A 20181-nucleotide genomic window follows, 5' to 3' on the forward strand; every position below is an offset into this window, starting at 1 on the left:
CAACCATCGTTCTGTTTGCTACGCACATCGACATACCAGCAAAACGAGTTCTTCATTCTGGCGTGGTCCACAGATGAGTTCAAAATAGCAATTGATATGAAGCTTTGCTTTCAATGCGAGGTTTCAAGTGTTGCTGGCGCTGACTATCATCGTGGGATTAATAAAATTAAGAGACAAGGCATCTGGTCATGTCAAATAATAAAATAATTTGAACCATAACCTTGATCAAATCAACATCAGGTACCATAAGAATGTACAACTTATTCAATTGAATTTTTTTTTTTTTTTAATTCAAGGAAAGTTTGATAGTCAGTCAAGTCAGTGGTTAATTCCGAGTGGATTGTGTGGCTCGATCGCATTGGTTGGAAACCATTGCTTTTCACCAATCGAGGTTCATGATGTGCTACATGTCGGCGAGCTGTACATGCAAGCAGCCATCACGGCACGTGGTTTGCACATGGATGGACTGGCCGGGTGAAACCACCCCGCTCTGGTTGGACAAGAGTCGCGGTCTGAAGAACGTGAGAGCTCGGCCTCGGAGAGCTGAGATCCGAGGAGGGGTGTTGGAACTAAGGCCGAGGTCCAACCAGACGGGCGATGGCCGACGCTTTCCCAGCTGCAGTGACGCACACCTGACAGGCAAACACAAAACGAGGTGACGTAAACAGATGAATTTGACAGAGAAAAATTAAGAAAACCAAACCACCTTGCTTCGTTGTCGACCATCTTTCATCAAGCCGAACCTTTTGGGCGTTTCCGATGCGCAATCACAAACCCTATCCTCTCTCACCACGCTCGTCTGTGTTCCACCGCTGGTCTGCGGCAGTGCCACATAACACGTCTCCCGAGTCAATTCCACTCTTTAACTCAAAATTAGATATTGTTCCTGTCGAACGCATCTGCCTTGCAGTCGGACGTGAATTTCTCAAAAATTGTCCAAATAACTCGTTTACGGTTTTCTTCTGTTATGGTGGTGAAATTTCTCAAATAGGTCACGTCGTAACGGAACTAGGGTGGCCGTGTTTGAGGTGCATTCGATTTATCTTTCCCAACAGTTTGAATGCGTTTTTTTCCTCAAAAACAGTTGAGAGATTCACAAACTTCAGTCAGTCCAATACACCACAGCCAAGTGCTGCTTCCAACTCGTTTAATGGGTTATATCAACTGATAAGATGTGAGAAAACGGCCTGACAGGATGGCCTGGCGGTACGCACACTCACCTCGAAGCTGTCGATCCAGGGTTTGAATCCCGACCAAGCTATAAACGGGCATCCTGATGTTTCACAGGCAGGGTGATTCATCAATATGTGTGTGCGTTAAACGGGCGTCCCGTCTGCCGTCATTCGGGAGTGGACGTTAAAGATCCCACGGTGTCCTTTGTGAAAAGAAGACTCGCTATCGTCGGCACCCTGAACAAATTACTGGCCAAACGAGCAGAGGGCATCAGTGGCAAAGCCGCACCCTTAGCTGATGATGAAGAATTAGAAGGTGAGAAAACAAAACTTGTTCAACACAAAAATCATTTCACTTGCATGAAGCTTTGATACAACGCATCGAATGAGCCCGGCTGAGGTCAAACATAAACGTACAATCTTTGTAATGGATCCAAAATCATACCTGATACAGTCTTACGTTGATGCGGAAAGCGTTATTCGGTGTCATGTGGTATCTGAATAACATTTTTGTTGGACATTGAAGTGGAGGTGTGACATACTCGTATGTCTTGAACTTACGTGGTGGTGATTGGAGATGATACGCTCTGCCGATTGGAAAATGTTGCTTTTTCTGCCCTGATGATCTCAACTCGAAAGCCGAACACGCTTGAAACAATGAAGGGCACATTCACATCCATGCATCACATGGTGTTCCCCATTTGATCACAACACAAAGTCCCCACAGCACTTGTGTTACATGTGGGGGGAAAACAATCGGATTTTACCAATTTATCGATCAACTGGCCTAACCCCGACCCCCCCTCCCCACCCATCACCACGTCCTCCCCTCCCTCCCCCCTTCCCCTTCCCCTCTGGATTGCGATTAATAAATTTCCCTCTTCATACTCTGGAAATTTTGAGAAAATATTAATTGGCTGATGGCTGACTCAAGTACAACTTAATCTGTAGTTGCGCTACATCAATACAGCCCAAGGGGGTAGTTAGACAGTGCTTTGTCTATTCATTGTACAAATCCCCGATCAACCACACCTCAGATAGTGTCATTCAGAAAAATCCCCGATCAACTATACGTCAGGTAGTGTCATTCATACAAATCCCCGATCAACTATACGTCAGGTAGTGTCATCCAGACAAATCCCCGATCAACTATACGTCAGGTAGTGTCATTCAGACAAATCCCCAATCAACTATACGTCAGGTAGTGTCATTCAGACAAATCCCCGATCAACTATACGTCAGGTAGTGTCATTCAGACAAATCCCCAATCAACTATACGTCAGGTAGTGTCATTCAGACAAATCCCCAATCAACTATACGTCAGGTAGTGTCATTCAGACAAATCCCCGATCAACTATACGTCAGGTAGTGTCATTCAGACAAATCCCCGATCAACTATACGTCAGGTAGTGTCATTCATACAAATCCCCGATCAACTATACGTCAGGTAGTGTCATTCAGACAAATCCCCGATCAACTATACGTCAGGTAGTGTCATCCAGACAAATCCCCGATCAACCACACTTCAGGTAGTGTCATCCAGACAAATCCCCGATCAACTATACGTCAGGTAGTGTCATTCATACAAATCCCCGATCAACTATACGTCAGGTAGTGTCATCCAGACAAATCCCCGATCAACTATACGTCAGGTAGTGTCATTCAGACAAATCCCCAATCAACTATACGTCAGGTAGTGTCATTCAGACAAATCCCCGATCAACTATACGTCAGGTAGTGTCATTCAGACAAATCCCCGATCAACTATACGTCAGGTAGTGTCATTCATACAAATCCCCGATCAACTATACGTCAGGTAGTGTCATTCAGACAAATCCCCAATCAACTATACGTCAGGTAGTGTCATTCAGACAAATCCCCGATCAACTATACGTCAGGTAGTGTCATCCAGACAAATCCCCGATCAACCACACTTCAGGTAGTGTCATCCAGACAAATCCCCGATCAACTATACGTCAGGTAGTGTCATTCAGACAAATCCCCAATCAACTATACGTCAGGTAGTGTCATTCATACAAATCCCCGATCAACTATACGTCAGGTAGTGTCATTCAGACAAATCCCCGATCAACTATACGTCGGGTAGTGTCATTCAGACAAATCCCCGATCAACTATACGTCAGGTAGTGTCATTCATACAAATCCCCGATCAACTATACGTCAGGTAGTGTCATCCAGACAAATCCCCAATCAACTATACGTCAGGTAGTGTCATCCAGACAAATCCCCGATCAACTATACGTCAGGTAGTGTCATTCAGACAAATCCCCAATCAACTATACGTCAGGTAGTGTCATTCAGACAAATCCCCGATCAACTATACGTCAGGTAGTGTCATCCAGACAAATCCCCAATCAACTATACGTCAGGTAGTGTCATTCATACAAATCCCCGATCAACTATACGTCAGGTAGTGTCATTCAGACAAATCCCCGATCAACTATACGTCAGGTAGTGTCATCCAGACAAATCCCCGATCAACCACACTTCAGGTAGTGTCATCCAGACAAATCCCCGATCAACTATACGTCAGGTAGTGTCATTCATACAAATCCCCGATCAACTATACGTCAGGTAGTGTCATCCAGACAAATCCCCGATCAACTATACGTCAGGTAGTGTCATTCAGACAAATCCCCAATCAACTATACGTCAGGTAGTGTCATTCAGACAAATCCCCGATCAACTATACGTCAGGTAGTGTCATTCAGACAAATCCCCGATCAACTATACGTCAGGTAGTGTCATTCATACAAATCCCCGATCAACTATACGTCAGGTAGTGTCATTCATACAAATCCCCGATCAACTATACGTCAGGTAGTGTCATTCAGACAAATCCCCGATCAACTATACGTCAGGTAGTGTCATCCAGACAAATCCCCGATCAACCACACTTCAGGTAGTGTCATCCAGACAAATCCCCGATCAACTATACGTCAGGTAGTGTCATTCAGACAAATCCCCAATCAACTATACGTCAGGTAGTGTCATTCATACAAATCCCCGATCAACTATACGTCAGGTAGTGTCATTCAGACAAATCCCCGATCAACTATACGTCAGGTAGTGTCATCCAGACAAATCCCCAATCAACTATACGTCAGGTAGTGTCATTCATACAAATCCCCGATCAACTATACGTCAGGTAGTGTCATTCAGACAAATCCCCGATCAACTATACGTCGGGTAGTGTCATTCAGACAAATCCCCGATCAACTATACGTCAGGTAGTGTCATCCAGACAAATCCCCAATCAACTATACGTCAGGTAGTGTCATCCAGACAAATCCCCGATCAACTATACGTCAGGTAGTGTCATTCAGACAAATCCCCAATCAACTATACGTCAGGTAGTGTCATTCAGACAAATCCCCGATCAACTATACGTCAGGTAGTGTCATCCAGACAAATCCCCGATCAACCACACTTCAGGTAGTGTCATCCAGACAAATCCCCGATCAACTATACGTCAGGTAGTGTCATTCAGACAAATCCCCAATCAACTATACGTCAGATAGTGTCATTCAGACAAATCCCCGATCAACTATACGTCAGGTAGTGTCATCCAGACAAATCCCCGATCAACTATACGTCAGGTAGTGTCATTCAGACAAATCCCCGATCAACTATACGTCAGGTAGTGTCATCCAGACAAATCCCCGATCAACTATACGTCAGGTAGTGTCATTCAGAAAAATCCCCGATCAACTATACGTCAGGTAGTGTCATCCAGACAAATCCCCGATCAACCATACGTCAGGTAGTGTCATCCAGACGAATCCCTGATCAACGACACTTTAGGTAGTATCATTCAGACAAATCCCCGATCAACTATACGTCAGGTAGTGTCATCCAGACAAATCCCCGATCAACCACACTTCAGGTAGCGTCATCCAGACAAATCCCCGATCAACCACACTTCAGACAGTGTCATGCAGACAAATCCCCGATAAACTACACTTCAGACAGTGTCATCCAGACAAATCCCTGATCAACTATACTTCAGGTAGTGTCATGCAGACAAATCCCCGATCAACTATACTTCAGGTAGTGTCATGCAGACAAATCCCCGATAAACTACCCTTCAGACAGTGTCATCCAGACAAATCCCCGATCAACTATACTTCAGGTAGTGTCATGCAGACAAATCCCCGATAAACTACACTTCAGACAGTGTCATCCAGACAAATCCCTGATCAACTATACTTCAGGTAGTGTCATGCAGACAAATCCCCGATCAACTATACTTCAGGTAGTGTCATGCAGACAAATCCCCGATAAACTACCCTTCAGACAGTCATCCAGACAAATCCCTGATCAACTATACTTCAGGTAGTGTCATCCAGACAAATCCCCGATAAACTACACTTCAGACAGTGTCATCCAGACAAATCCCTGATCAACTATACTTCAGGTAGTGTCATGCAGACAAATCCCCGATCAACTATACTTCAGGTAGTGTCATGCAGACAAATCCCCGATAAACTACCCTTCAGACAGTGTCATCCAGACAAATCCCCGATCAACTATACTTCAGGTAGTGTCATGCAGACAAATCCCCGATAAACTACCCTTCAGACAGTGTCATCCAGACAAATCCCTGATCAACTATACTTCAGGTAGTGTCATCCAGACAAATCCCCGATCAACGACACTTTAGGTAGTATCATTCAGACAAATCCCCGATCAACTATACTTCAGATCGTGTCATCCAGACAAATCCCCGATGAACCACACTTGAGGTAGTGTCATCCAGACAAATCCCCGATCAACCACACTTCAGGTAGTGTCATCCAGACGAATCCCCGATCAACCACACTTCAGGTAGTGTCATCCAGACAAATCCCCGATCAACTATACTTCAGATCGTGTCATCCAGACAAATCCCCGATGAACCACACTTGAGGTAGTGTCATCCAGACAAATCCCCGATCAACCACACTTCAGGTAGTGTCATCCAGACGAATCCCCGATCAACCACACTTCAGGTAGTGTCATCCAGACAAATCCCCGATCAACTATACTTCAGGTAGTGTCATGCAGACAAATCCCCGATAAACTACCCTTCAGACAGTGTCATCCAGACAAATCCCCGATCAACCACACTTCAGGTAGTGTCATCCAGACAAATCCCCGATAAACTACACTTCAGACAGTGTCATCCAGACAAATCCCTGATCAACTATACTTCAGGTAGTGTCATGCAGACAAATCCCCGATCCACTATACTTCAGGTAGTGTCATGCAGACAAATCCCCGATAAACTACCCTTCAGACAGTGTCATCCAGACAAATCCCCGATCAACTATACTTCAGGTAGTGTCATGCAGACAAATCCCCGATAAACTACCCTTCAGACAGTGTCATCCAGACAAATCCCTGATCAACTATACTTCAGGTAGTGTCATCCAGACAAATCCCCGATCAACGACACTTTAGGTAGTATCATTCAGACAAATCCCCGATCAACTATACTTCAGATCGTGTCATCCAGACAAATCCCCGATCAACCACACTTGAGGTAGTGTCATCCAGACGAATCCCCGATCAACCACACTTCAGGTAGTGTCATCCAGACAAATCCCCGATCAACCACACTTCAGGTAGTGTCATCTAGCCGTCATCTGAGAAACTAGGCCGAATCTCCACCTCTTCCCTGAAAATGCCATCCAACACGTCTGCACCATCTGACAAGTGCATCATTACAGCCATACGTTTTATATCACATCTGCACCAAAATAACAAACCTTTTACAACTTATCCAAATCATGAATGAGAACGAACGACAATCCAGTGAAAGACATACAGTGTGTGAGTAGACACTTGCATGAAAAAAAATATCAAAATCAAGCCATCAATGTCATTCATTGCATCTTCGCAAATGAATATGATCACAAATGGCAATTTCGTTGTTCTTAAAACAAAATTGATAAAATCAGGATATTTGTTTGGAAAAAAATAAAAATAAAAATAAAATCGAAACAAGGTCCATCTTTCACACCGCAGTCATGGGTCTGCTCACTTTTTTCGCAGCGACACCCACAATCACAAACACGACTGCGGAACAAAATTTGCATTTCCGTCATGTTTTACACGTTCAAGTCAAAGGGTAAATGAGTCGACATCGCTCGTCGAACGGCTTCGTTCCCACGTTGCCATTTACCTTGGTGGACCGTTTGATGGAGGTCGACTGGCACGCCATGAGGTCAAGCTGCAGCAGGACGGTCGAGTGGCTGAGAGCACGGTGTGGCAGCGAGTTCAGGTGCACATTCTGTTGCAGCGGCACCTGTGTCAAACACACGTACAGTTTTGCTCTCTCTGTGCACCTTATTTTAACAGCAAGACTACATTTTCGGCGATGTTTGACAAAAACACACTTATTTATCTTCTTCATCCATTTCCAAATCCAGGTTCGGCTGTCTTACGCGAGCTGCATATTCCATGTCACACCGGACCATTACCTTCACACTTGCCCATTACAAGCGCTTAACCAACTCTCAACAAACAAAGTGTAAACCAAATGGCAATCTGCTGAAACCTGTGAAAAAATATCATGTTACATAGTTGATGAAACGGGCATTTTGCTTTGTCAACCTTTTTTTGGTATCAATGTAGTCTTTGCATGAATGTGCCAGGCCTTGTGACCCCCCCCCTCACCCCTTTCACGTGCAGAGCGATGGCCTATTGGTCACACAGCATTCGTGTTCAGCAGTTTGTAAATGGGGAGAAAACGACATGGATAATGTTGGTCGAGTAAAGTAACGAGATAATTTCTAACAAATGCATGTTATATTTCCAGTTTGTTACCTCGGCCTCCAAAAGGTGGACGGAGGTCATGTTTTCATCAGTCTGTTTTTCTGTGAGCAGGATATCTCAACAAGTTACGGATGGATTCGGACAAAAAAAAAACAAAAAAAACTTGGTGGACAGGTTCGGTGTATGGATGAGAACAAGCAGATTCGATTTTGGTTCAGGTCTGCATGCAGATCCAGCCCATCAGTGGGATACAAAACGTAAACTGTTCAGCCTGGCCGAGGTATGCGCTTTATCAAGTGCCGTTCCAGTTTATTGGTTGGAGAATACGTCACCTGCCGTTTACTTTCCAACAACTGTTCATCAGTTTTACATTTTCAGACTTTAATCAACGACGTGCCAAGCATTCAACTAGGCCTTTGTATTTGCTTGACTCACTTAAATGATCCGAGTAACTAAGGAATGGAATGATTGTACGGTCATGGTGTAGGATGGTGCAGAGGAAAAACATCTGCTTTTGAGCCATCTCGTCTAGATTCGATTCCAGACCTGATAAACTGTCGGAAGGATTTGGGCCTCCCAGGTAACGCGTTGCCTCAAAAAGTGTGCCTTTCCTCCGATGGACGTCGAGCCAAGTGTCCCGCTTGCTGGCATTAGTTTGTGGACGTTGTTAAGATCTTTCATGAAGAGTAGGTGTGTTATCCACAGCATCAGCATCCTAAACTAATTATAAATCCCTGCCTAAATTGCAGGTAGCAACTGTTGTTTGGTGTCATCTCAAGTATTCCTTAACACAAGGGGGTGTTCCGCCTTGGGTGAAGTCCTTTTTAAGGTGCATATCCATGTTAGATAGCTAACAGTGGCGTTTGTCCAAGGCCACTTCTAATAACAAAACTAACGAGAGGGGGAGCACTCGGGAGAGTGCAAAACCTCCGCCGCCAATACTGCTGTGTCACTCAAGTGAACCTTATATCTTATTCATTAAATATGATGTCAACAGTGCTGACAGAGTTATAGTTCTTTTCTCCAACTTTTTTTTGGGGGGTTGGAAATCACTTAAACCATGTAGAAATGGTTTAAAACATGTAAAAAAAAAATCGAAATATTTTTGAAAAAAAAGTTGCAAATTTTTTTTTTCTCTAACAATTTTTTTTGGGGGGGTTGGAAATCACTTAAAACATGTAGAAATGCAAAAAAAGAATTTTTTTTCTTTTTTTGGAGGGGAGGGTAACAATTTTTTTTTTTGGGGGGGGGGTTGGAAATCACTTAAAACATGTAAAAATGCAAAAAAAAATAAAATAAAATCTCAATCTTTTTTGGGGGGGGGTAACAACTTTTTTTGGGAGGGGGTTGGAAATCACTTAAAACATGTAGAAATGCAAAAAAAAAATTTTTTTTTCTCTAACAATTTTTTTTTTTTGAGGAGGGGGGACCAAGTCCAAAATTTAATGGCATGATCCTTAGACCATACCTAACCACCCCCCCCCCCACCAAGTTTCGTCGAAATCCGTCGAGGACTTTTTCCGTAATACTGTTCACAAACAAACAAACAAACAGAAAGCGGTGAAAACAGTAACCTCCATCCATCTTCGAAGATGGCGGAGGTTAACAAGAAAAAGAGCAATCGGAGATTGCAGACCCTCGCCAGGACTTCTGAGTGGTGTATTTTTATAGGTTTTAGAGTAAATCCAATATTGCTGCCAAACCATGTGACCTATGACATCATACGCATGACCCTTTTGTTCCTCATGGATAGGCAGTCGTACACGTGTAAAGTTTCGCCTCGATCTGTTCAGCCATTTCAGAGATTTTTGAAGTAAAAAAAAAAACAACAATATGGCTGACGTGACCAATAACTGATGAACAGTTGTTAAAAAAAAAATCACATGACCAATGACGTCATCAAAAAAAATTTGAAGACCATTTTATCCCCAGATGACCCTCAAAATTTTTCATTCCATCGGATGCAGCGTTCTGCATATGCAATTATGATGTCATAACGAAGGTACCTATGACGTCATAAAAAGATCACTCATTCCCCATGAGGAGGACTTGCCGTGTGCCAAGTTTCAATTTTTTTCCTTGGTGCAGTTTCAGAGATAGAGGTCCAAAGTTTTTTCCGTTTTTCCAACATGACCACCACACCACGTGACCTATGACGTCATCATTATCATTAAAACATTCCACACTAGTGGTCGCGCCAATGATGAAAATTGTCTCAATCCGACAAGCGGTTGCGGAGAAAAACACAAAAGTTTTTTTTGCGGAGAAAAACACAAAAGAAAAACACAAAAAAAAAAAAACACGACCAACCCTGGTCGCCTCTTACGACACACAGGGATATGGTACACCTATTCTAACCGGGGCATACACCGGGACCAGTACACTGTCACTCATTTCGCCGACCTCGGAGGGATGACTGGCTGAGTCAACCCCCTGGTGTTAATTCAGTGGCCCAACGGGGCTTGAACTCAGGACCCTGGGATCCCAACCCACCATCCTAACCACCAAGCCAACACCAGGCTAGATAAAGACAGATAGGGGTGAAAACATAACCTACCACCTTCGGTGACGGAGGTAGCAGCGTCATGAATGATAATCGTATAATGTTAATATATTAAACAGCCTTTTTACAGCCATTTTTCCCTGCTGAGCAGGGGTTAGCTTTTTGTGAGCTCCATGCAATCATGGTTCCCTTCTTGAGGCAATGTTTTATGGCCGGATGCCCTTCCTGACGCCAACCCTGGTCGCCTCTTGCGACACATAGGGATACGGTCCACCTATTCTAACCGAGGCATGCACCGGGACCAGTACACTGGTACTCATTTTGTCGACCTCAGGATGACAGGCTGAGTCAACTCCCTGGTGTTAATTCAGTGGCCAACGGGGCTCGAACTCAGGACCCTAGGATCCCAAGCCGCCACCCTAACCACTAAGCCAATACCAGGCTGGCATAATGTTAGTTATTACGAAACAATATCTATCTATATATTATTAAAACTCTCATTATGTATGTATGTATGTATGTATATATGTCTTCTTCTTCTTCTTTCGCCTGCTCCCTTTCTGGGTCACCACAGCGGATCATCCGTATGATCCGCATAGTGATTTGGCACATGTTTTACGCCGGATGCCCTTCCTGACGCAACCCTGGTCGCCTCTTACGACACAGGGATATGGTACACCTATTTTAACCGGTGTGTACACCGGCCCAGTACACTGGTACTCATTTCACCGACCTCGGAAGGATGACAGGCTGAGTCAACCCCCTGGTGTATTAATTCAGTGGTCCAATGGGGCTTGAACTCAGGACCTTTTGGATCCCAAGCTGCTGCCCCAACCACTGCGCCAACACCAGGCTGTATGTATGTATATATGTAAGTATGTAAGTATGTGTGCATGTATGTATGTATGTATGTATGTATGTATATATGTAAGTATGTATGTATGTTCACGAAATACAGCCAAAACGGTACAGGATAGCACAAAAATGTTAGGGCCACCTTACTCAACATTCTCCTGCGGTATGCAGTATCAAGTTTCGTTCAAATCGGGTAACGAAAAAAATATTTTAAAATCAATTACCGATTCAGTCAAGTACTCTTCGGGAGAATTTGATCATGAAAACAACCTCAGCGGTATAGTTCGCTGGAGCTATCTTTTTTTTTTATGATTTCTTTCATCAACGGCTGTCACAACAGGAATCCAACGGGTTCACGGGTCGTCGAGTTAATATTACAATTTTGTCTTTATTTTTTTTTTTCATCAAGCGCCGTCAACGGGAACCCAATGGGTTCACGGGTCGTCTAGTTAATAATAAAATCCCCTCGCCCAAAAGGGTTTTTCCTCCTTGAACAAACACTGTGTTAGCGTGTATAAATAGCTTATCGTGGCATTTTGTGGGGTTTGAAAATGAGGAAGAAGATGAGGCCCACCAGAAAAAAAAAAAAAAATAAACTGCAAACACGTATGATTGCTTTTATAAACAGGCGCATATACTGCTGTTTAATACGAAACTGAAAGAAATCTGGAGCAATCCAGACATCCTCGAGGCATTCTCTGCTTATCGTGTCCAACTCACAAGAACGGACCCGAGACTATATCTACTGTTATATATATATATATATATATATATATATATATATATATATATATATATATATATATATATATATATATATATATATATATATATATATATATATATATATATATATATATATATATATATATATATATATACATATATACCCCAAAGAGGAAAACACGACGACCCTCCCTGTCGCTCCCATCGGGAGTTTGTGTACGAGAAATTTAAAATGGAACTTCCAGTTCCTGCAATTGCTTTTGGTTGTTACCCTACGCATGCGAAGCGAAAGGTGAGGTTAAGCAATTGGTTCATGTCCGTCGGTCTGTTAAATTGAATGTTATATTTTGAACATGAATAGGAAAACAAGTTTGCCGTTTTACCGTACTTTGCCTTTGAATTCGTCCCGACCACACATGTGCACAGAGGAGTGAGATAATATTTTTATTCTCTCCTTGCCTGGCAATTCAACAAAATTTAAAATCATTCCAAACAGGAACTTACTGTTTTTAAGGATGTCATAATGGACACAAACAACGAATGTAACGTGTTATAGGGTGATGTAATAGGCACGAGGTAAAATGGTGGAAAACCCCTCAATTACGCCTTCAAACGTCTAAAACCTTTATTTATATTGAATTGTATACTTGACCGATGGAGAACACAAATTGCCTTCATCACACTTCCAAGAACCGTATGATATATCGATATATATATATATATATATATATATATATATATATATATATATATATATATATATATATATATATATATATATATATATATATATATGACAGGGTGCATTATCGGGGTGAGGAAGAGGCGGCCGACATGGCTATGTATGATTCCCATTGACGCTGCGTTATATACTAATCAATCAGGCCTCCATCTCCTAAACTACTACTCAACATCATCTTATTACAGTGTAGAAGGTCAGGCCAGGTATGGGAGCATGCGCCGGAGCACACGTCGCTGCGTCCACTTTCCATCGGTACTCCAGGGGCCTCCGTCTGGCCATCCCCCAGGCAGATACCAAGCCCATCCCCATCTTCTTGAGATGCTGATCAACCAGCTGCAACCACGAGCCACAAGGTCGGCCCATTGGTTTCCTCCATTCATAAGGCTCCCTTGCTGAGAAAATCTGGTGATCAGGATCAATTGCAGGAAAACGAGCCGCCTGTCCACATAGCCGCAGCTGATGCTCACGGACGATGCAGGTAACAAATCTCATTTTTAGCTTGCCTGTTCAAAGAACAGAGAGCTATAGCGATACCCCCGGCGTGAGCGTGAGCGTGAGCGTCAGCGTGAAAATGTTAAAGTTTTTGGTGCAAGTTATTTCCTTTCTAATGTTTTTTATCTACCACACTATTTTTTACTGATTACAATATACAAATACATGTATTGCTTTAAAATTATTTGGATCAGACCACTGCAATGCTTTATAAAAAAATATTATTAGACGTCTTTTAAAAACGATAAATGTATAAACAGGCGAGCATTGGGTGGCTTTGACACCAACTCTCTGGTAGTTTCTCTCAGCAACCGCTCATTGGACACAAAGTACGACCAGCAATAGCAAAGGATTCTCCAAAGAGAGCTGAAACCAAAGGATTTAATTTTCTGTCTCCGATCCCTGGTCAGAGTCCAAGTCTCACATCCGTAGTGCAAGACTGAAAGCACCAAGGACATGCAGACTCAGCCTTTCGTCCTCCTGCACAGGTACCGACACCACCACACCCCCATGATCAAGGATATCCATGACTCCCCAGGACCGAGCCAGACGTCGAATGACCTCTGAGACATGAATATCACTGCCAAGGCAAGTGAATCTCTCCGTGACAACATCCTCACCACAAACAGGCATAGACAAGATAGCAGCATCCAAGATGTCATTGAAAGCCTGGATCTTAGTTTTTGCCCCAGGCAACCCGTAATCCCAGCGGCTCCGACTCCTCATTCAGCACCTCGAGGGCTCCCAAAAGGATATGCAGTCTCCTCAAAGATGACTGCAGCATCTGCAAAATCAAGGTTAGAGATCTTGACATTCCCAAATGATGTACTGCAGCTTGATGTCTCCAACATTCTCCCCAGAATCCAGTCCATACAAACGCTGAAAAGTGTGGGGGTCAGTACACACCCCGAAGAACTCCAGTAACAACTGTAAACAAGTCAGAGATGGCATCACCATATCTCACAGCACTCTCGGTACCAGAGTGCAGTTACTATATCAGATTGATCAGTTTTGGTAGCACCAAATGAAGACCAAGAATCCTCCAGAGGACATCCCGATTCACTGAATCAAACGCTTTGCAGAGATCAACATAGGCTGCAAGCAGCCCCTACCGAAACTCTTGGCTGTGTTCGGTGAGGACTCAAAGAGCAAGGATACGGTCAATCGTTGACCTCTTTGGTGTAAAGCCTGACTGCTCTGGACACTGGTGCTCAAGCAGATGGTGGCGAACCCTATCAAGAATTATCCGAGCAAAGACCTTGCCCGGCACTGAGAGCAACGTCACTCCTTGCTAGTTGTTGCAGTCCTGGCGATCACCCTTTCCAATCCCGTCATGCGTTGAGCTGCCCTGCGAAAGACAGCTGCACAAGAGGTACTCCCACAGAGTGGGTTTTCAGTTTTCTTTGTGTTTTAGTGTGTTTTGTGGAGTGAAGGGTTTTACGGTGGCCGGAGTGTAAATCCTGCCACCAACCACCTAAAAAAAAGTAACTGAACTGCAGGACGACGTCCACAGACACAGTTGGGCACTAGATATGGATGGCCGTTGGCTCACAAGGAGCTCTTCCGCCCTTTGACAGGTTTTGTTTTTAATCCTGCTGGGTGTCCATATCCAAACACCCTCCTCACCAAAAAACCTGGTGGGAGAGATGGTTTCGTCGCCGACAACCCGACCATGGAACAGGTTAGTACAGGTTTACATGGTACCTGTAGCAACCCACAGATCTGATCTGGCCTGACGTGACAATAAAAGGGTGGTGTGTGAGACTGCTTCAGTGACACTAAACTTCCGGATTTTTAAAACGATCTTTAATATCAGTATTTTATGAAAATTTAAGTATACTTAGCACTGCGTGGGGTATCGTATTCTATGAACTCTCTCGTTGCAACAGCAGTTCAAAGGCAGAGAGATTTTGTGTGATTCCCATAAGTCATGGCACAGAGTGCTCCCGCTTCTTGCCAGAAAATGCCAATCATTCTTAGGACCTTGTCCTTCATGCTGCAGGAAGTGCGAGGTGGGGATGTGAGATACTCTTCCCACAAAGGAGAACCATATACTCCCTTGGACATAACATCGTTATTGCTTGTGATGAGCACAGAGGTACCAACCAAGACTTCGTGGCATCGCACCAGCGTCTAGCTTCCAAAGCAAGCTCAAAATCGTGCTCTGTTGAGGAATTGTATCGCGCATCGAGACGAGGGAATTTGAAGCGATGTAGAAAGGTTGCCGAAGATGGCTGGACGTGTTTCGTGGTTGTTATAGAAATGGGATAAGATTTGTTTTTCATTTAAGGAACGAGTCAAATTCCAAGAATCGGATCTTTTAATGAAGATCCTCTCCCTCTACCAATGACTCAAGCTTGGTGCTGGCTTCGCGGTTAGGGTGGTGGCTTGGGATCCTAGGGTCCTGAGTTCGAGCATCGTTGACTGCTGAATTAACACCGGCGGGTTGACTCAGCCTGTCATCTTTCCGAGGTCGGCGAAATGAGCACCAGTGTACTGGTAATAGGGGCGCTGCATCAGGGGGCACAGCTGCGCCCCTTACCAATGATGCAAACAGCAGCCAAAAAGGCTGGACATGATGGGAACCAATGACAACCTTCTGTGTGGATCTGTAACTCAACTTGTCATTGTAATATACACTTGCAAGCAGCAACACACTTCCATGAGTGAAATTCAAAACCATTGGCATTGTCATCCTCCTCACCAGAAAGCCACCAAAGGACATTAAGATCCTTCCTTTGGAACCAAAAAAACAGATCGGTGACCTCTTCTTCTTAAAGTTTTACTTTATCCAGCTGCTCTGACAGCCAGTTGTGCCTTTCCACAATCATTCTGATCGTGCCACCCCAGGTAGGTCCTGCCTGTTCACTTGCAGCTGGCTGCTCTGTTATTTCTGTAATTTTCTTCTTCAATCTGTGAAACTGTTTTTCTCTCCAAGCAAAATGGTTATCCATTGTTATGTCAATTTCTTTCCCAATTAACTCCCACATTCTTATCCTCTATCTGTTTTTAATTAATTCTTGAAGTTTGCAACAACTCCTTTAAACCATTTGAATGACTCAATTTAGCAGGATATGGCATTTACAAACGGTTGTGTGGTGTGTAGTTATTTTATTATAAAAAATTAACGCCCCCCCCCACCCACCAAACCCCCAATCCTTATATTATTCTCAAATCCCCACATCTCACCGCATAAAGGTTGACAAAAGGGGCAATATTGTACCCCAGTGTCGGATTCTTGCCCTGCACGGACCCCTGCTGCTCCAGGGCCTCTGACTGGATGAGTTGACCCATGACCACAATGCAGTGAGGGAAGATTCGCCCTCCGGGCTTCAACATGCTCCTGCGACATGGAAGACCTCACATGGAGAACAACCGATCAAGCATACGAGTTACAGTAAATGGCTCTCCTACAAGAAACCGATTTTGCATTTGGATTCTCAAAACAGTTTTGGTAACTTCTCATGTCATTCATTGTTATAGCAAAAGTGCATTTTAAAATAACACCTCATTCTTCAAAAACCTTTGGCAGCAACTACATACTTTTCACTTCTGTGTGTTCATGTGGTTCAGAAAACAAAGCCATGTCTAAGGTTAATGATAATATCAACGACTACATAATGTAGGTAGGATTCGCACCGAGCTATGATGGCTTTCTGTAGAATGCCCTCCCGAATAATTCCACAAGGTTCCACAGCATCGAGTACGACAACATCCCAGAGGTCCTGTATTCTCTCTCTGCTTCCTTGTGCTACATCACCATTTTCATGGATAGGATTGCCTGGCGGCACAAACTCCGTTGGATCGTCGCATTCACCAGCAGCTGAACTTGCGTTCCCTCGGTCCTGCCAATTAAAGTCAGGATTCTGTGTGTAATTGGGAGCAATAGGTTCGGTTCTTCGATTTACCGGAGTGTTGTACACTTGCACCCCGTGTTTCGGATTGCAACCACCAGAAAAGGCTTCGCAATTCACTGGCCGTTGATTTGATGAAACAACTTCTAGATCAAGGTTTGCACTCAGTGGAGATCCGTGTACTTCTGAACTACCGTCTTGTGTTAAAGCATGACTGTCGAGAGTTGCTGAAGGTGAGACATCTTCCATACCCTGCAAGTTTAAGTCATTTTTCTGGTCGAGCTCCATGAAACCTTGCAAAGAGTTTAAATTCATCAACCTCTCTATTTTCCTGGAACTGGCAGAAATATTAATTCCGAATAGTCTTTCATCCATGTCCAACATGTCCAAAAAACGCAGGCTGCTTGTCGGCAAGCCATTGGCCTTCGCCAGTTTCAAAACGGCCTCCAAGGAATCTTGTCGACTCGGGTATGCAGACACTACGCATCCCCTACAACGAACCATCAGTAGGGGCAAAAGTGAGAGTCCCTCAGTAAGATCAAGTACCACTGGTGAGTGCTTCCCATTCACACATCCTCGCCTCCTCTCTCCAAAAATGTCCTCCACAGCAAGGTTGGCACATTCCCAAAATTCAACATCGTTGAGACGTTGGAGCTCCCACGGCTGTAAGAACACGGTAAAGTCGACCGGACTCTGAGGCATGGAGACCACCGTCGGTGGCAACGTCGAAGTGAGAGTGGAGAACGAATTGGGGTCACCATCAAAACATTGGGAAGTTTTCTCAGGTGGTGTTATCCCCTCACACGTCACCTGCAGGTAACCATCCGGGCATGACATGGCTATGTGCAAGGAGTCACCTGCGTGCACACACATTTGTGGGCCTGGATGGAAGAGTAGAAAAAGAAAATATATGAAATGTACTGAGCCCTGATTCTTAAATCACACTCGACTCATTACCATTAAAAAAATAACAACGGGCTCGACATAATTCGACATCGCGAAGTCAACCGATATGCCTCCACGCAAATTATTACATCATCATCCATACTTGTACCAAGTTTGATTTAAATCCCTTTAGCTGTTCTCATGCGTCACATTTTTCCTGACATGACCTCTGACCTCTTGATGCCGAAATCTAATCGGTTCATCATTTGCATCATAATCTATACTTTCTTGTGATATCCAAAGAAAAATCCACGTTTAAAAACATAGAAGTTAAAGGGAAAAAAGTGAGTGCACAAAACACGTCACAAAAAGTACAAACTACAAAAACTCAATCAGAAGTATCTAAAGGTAAGGGTGTGGTAAAAAGAGATGCTGAGGTATCACAGGGCAACAACAGTCAGAGGTTTTATTGTGAGTTTGAATTTGAGGGGGTGTATCCATTCTGGCCGGGCCGGACGACAGAGTTCCACGACCGCACACACAATAACGTGGAAAATTAAAACTATTACTAAAAATGTTGCCATGTCGGTTAACGATATTCAGAGAATATACCAGAAGACGATATTCAAAGTATTTGGATGAGGATAGTCCTGCGAATGTTTAATGCGCACGTGTACAGTGCGCCTTCAGAAAGTATTCACACCCCTCAACTCTTGTCACATTTTGTTGAGTTACAATCTGCATTTAAAATGGATAAATTAATAGTGTCTGTTACCGATCGACACAAAATACCCCATTGATGACAAAGTGAAAACATGTTTTTAGAAATCTTTACAAATTAATTGAGAATGAAATGTCCTGCGTCAATAAGTATTCAACCCCCTGGGTCAATACTTTGTCGAAGTGCCTTTGGCAGCGATTACAGCCTTGAGTGTTCTTGGGTATGTCTGTATCAGCTTTGGACATCTAGATTTGGGGATTTTTCTCCCATTCTTCCTTGCAGATTTGTTAAAAGCTCTGTCGAACTATATGGGGAACGTCGATGAGCAGCAATCTTCAAGTCTTTCCACAGATTATCAATGGGATTCAAGTCTGGGCTTCAGCTGGGCCACTCAAGGACTTTCACGTTCTTGTTCTGAAGCCATTCCAGTGTTGCTTTGGCTGTATGTTTGGGGTCATTGTCCTGTTGGAACGTAAATCTTCACCACAGTCTAAGGTCTTTTGCACTCTGAAGCAGGTTCTCCTCAAGGACTTTCCTGTATTTGGCTCCATTCATTGTTCTCTCCATCTTGACAAGTCTTCCAGTCCCTGCCACTGAAAAGCATCCCCACACCATGATGCTGCCACTACCATGCTTCACGGTAGGGATGGTGTTAGATGGGTGATGAGTTGTGTTCGGTTTCTGCCAGACGTAATGCTTTGCATTCAGGCCAAAGAGTTCAATTTTCATCTCATCAGATCACAGAATATTTTGCCTCATTCTCTCAGTCTTTCACGTACCTTTTTGCAAACTCCAGGTGTGCTATCATGTGCATTTTTCACAGGAGTGGCATCCATCTAGCCACTTTCCCATAAAGCCTAGCTTGTGAAGTGCTGCAGAGAATGTTGGCCTTCTGGCAGGTTCTCCCATCGAGACAAGGAACTCTGAAGTTTTTTTTTTGTATACATTGCCGAAGCTCGTATGAGAGCTAACACACAACGCACAACAAAAGGGGGGGGCATGAGACAAGAGGGGTGGGAGAGGGAAGGACAAAACAGTGGGGAACAAAGACATTAGGAGATCTGTGGAAGGGAGAGGGATGGGGCGGGGAACACGGGGTATACAAAATGGACATTGCAGGGACTTTCAGGAAGGAAAGCAAAGGATTTGAAGGAGGTGGGCTTGGGTGGATTATCGGGGGTAGAAAAGATCGAGGATTTGGATGGAGGACGATAAGAGATGGTGGTGAACGGCTGTTTTGAAGGCCTGGAGGGAAGAATGGGATTGAAAAGAGTGAGGGAGTTTATTCCACAGGTGGAGAAAAAGAGGAAAGTAAGATTGAAGGTGAGCAGCGATTCATGATTTTGGTAGTTTTATCAGAAGGGGGTTGTTGGCGGACTTTAAGCGCCCTGCGGAAATATGGTGGGGACATATTGCAGACAAAGGGGGGGGGGCGAGACCAGAGAGGAGAC

The 20181-nt window shown here is 43.9% G+C and overlaps 1 protein-coding gene across 1 annotated transcript in view; it reads right to left on the minus strand.

Moving 5' to 3' along the window:
* Nucleotides 1–555: 555 nt before the first annotated feature.
* The window catches only part of PRMT9 (protein arginine methyltransferase 9), a gene marked incomplete at its 5' end in the record, with an annotated part of 64621 nt that continues 44995 nt past the window's right edge, over nt 556–20181 (minus strand). Inside the window, 4 exon segments of the mRNA XM_085864159.1 lie at nt 556–632; nt 7360–7482; nt 16460–16613; nt 16910–18005. Of these exon segments, the coding sequence (XP_085720285.1) occupies nt 570–632; nt 7360–7482; nt 16460–16613; nt 16910–18005 (1436 nt within the window).

This window comes from Eptatretus burgeri, chromosome 18 (assembly GCF_056783735.1).
Source record: "Eptatretus burgeri isolate ZD-2024b chromosome 18, Ebu_testis_v1, whole genome shotgun sequence".
In the NCBI taxonomy this organism is placed as follows: Eukaryota; Metazoa; Chordata; class Myxini; order Myxiniformes; family Myxinidae; genus Eptatretus; species Eptatretus burgeri.